The sequence below is a fragment of the Acanthisitta chloris genome, unplaced genomic scaffold, assembly GCF_000695815.1.
Source record: "Acanthisitta chloris isolate BGI_N310 unplaced genomic scaffold, ASM69581v1 scaffold29988, whole genome shotgun sequence".
Classification (NCBI taxonomy): domain Eukaryota; kingdom Metazoa; phylum Chordata; class Aves; order Passeriformes; family Acanthisittidae; genus Acanthisitta; species Acanthisitta chloris.
In genome coordinates, this window is record NW_008689158.1 from 17,097 (window position 1) to 18,676 (window position 1,580).

Consider the following 1,580-nt stretch of genomic DNA (forward strand, 5'->3'; position numbering starts at 1 on the left):
GCTGGCATGAGCCCCAGCCTCAACGGCTACGAGCTGAACAGCGAGCCGGACCGCAAGACCTCCAGCATCGCTGCCCTGAGGATGAAAGCGAAGGAGCACAGCGCTGCTATCTCCTGGGCCACATGACAGGGCTGCGGCCAGCGCCCGCCACACTCGGAGAGAGCACGACGGGACAGCCGATCCATCCATCCGCTCGGACTCCAGACAGCAGTTGCCTCCTCGGGGATCTGAATGCAGCACTTTTAGCTACCCTAGGCATATAAAGTACATATGTTAACGTAAGTGGAGTGTTTCCAGCATGAACGCGGCAGCTCCTGGTTTCCCGGGGTCAGGCAGGGAGAGGGAGGCTGTGGAGCAGCACCTCTTCCATCAAGATCTGGGATGGGATTTGTCCCTTCTCACCATCACCTCCCCAGTAACCCTGGCATTTTTTTCTCCCTGCTATTTTCTTCTGACACCAGATCTGCCTTACCAAAGAGCAAGAAGAGTCCACTGGCTTTTCAGCAGCTTCTCCTATCCCACCACCCTCACACACAGACACACAGAGACACACACACGTTCTGCCCTGGGCAGGGGACTGCATGGGGACTCTGGCACCAGCAAAGAGACACCTCTCGTGCTGCTCATTTCATTTCAGTGGGAACCACAACTTCCCACAGCTGAGCAGGGAACGGGCTGGGAAGACAACCAAAGCTAGAAAGAAGGCAACATCAGCCCACCTCCTTCTACTCTGCTCTCTCTCCATCTTGTAGTCTGAGCTGAAGCACAGGGTTGTAGAGGCCTGTAAAGGGGATGACTCTACCCAACACAGCATGGTGCTATCACCCTGAGAGTCTTTCCCAGCCTCTGGTGACCCAGATGGAGACACACCATAGCAGATGATAAATTCCCAGCATGGCTCACTGCCCCAGGGAGAGCCTGGGCTTTACTTGGCCTGGTCGTGGTCAGTGTTGAGGTTCATGTGCATGGTGGGACAGCAAACGGTTTCCTCTGGCTTTCCCTGGGCCAGGAATTACAAACATGAATTTAGAGACAGCAGCTATGGCAGGGAAGCATAATTGCTGTGTAAACCCACAGGTTGCCAAAAAAGACTTCTCTGAGAAACAGCTCAAAGAGTAGCACAAAGCAACAGTGGCACGAGGCTATAAAATGCCTCATACACCTCCATCCCGGGGTCAGATATGTGCAATGCCAGGCCCCCCCCAGCCCCCTGCAGCACACACTGGCTGTGGGCATCTCTGCATGCAGGATGGTACAGGGAGCAGCTGGGAAGGGACTCAAAGGTGGACAACATGATGCTGCCCCATCTCCAGCCACCTCAGATCATCTTTGCCTTGCAGAGTTAGCAGGAGACACCAGAACCTGCCTGGTTTGTCTGAGCCAATGTGCCTTTTCCCTCCCAGTGCTCTTACCTGCTCAGTGTTGCTAAGTAAGGTCTTGCCAAGGCTCAAGATTTGACAAGGTTTCCAATGTAGTGCTAGGAATAATTTTGGAACCTCCTTTTACCCCACTGAATGAGCACCAAGGAGAAGCTGAAGGTCAGCTGAGCACTATCACCCACACAGAGTGGCTGGGGGGGG

At 54.3% G+C, this 1,580-nt stretch overlaps 1 protein-coding gene across 1 annotated transcript in view; it reads left to right on the plus strand.

Moving 5' to 3' along the window:
- The window catches only part of LOC103808534 (homeobox protein aristaless-like 4), a gene marked incomplete at its 5' end in the record, with an annotated part of 10,240 nt that extends 10,114 nt beyond the window's left edge, over positions 1-126 (plus strand). Inside the window, one exon of the mRNA XM_009081323.1 lies at positions 1-126. Within this exon, the coding sequence (XP_009079571.1) occupies positions 1-126 (126 nt within the window).
- Positions 127-1,580: the final 1,454 nt, after the last annotated feature.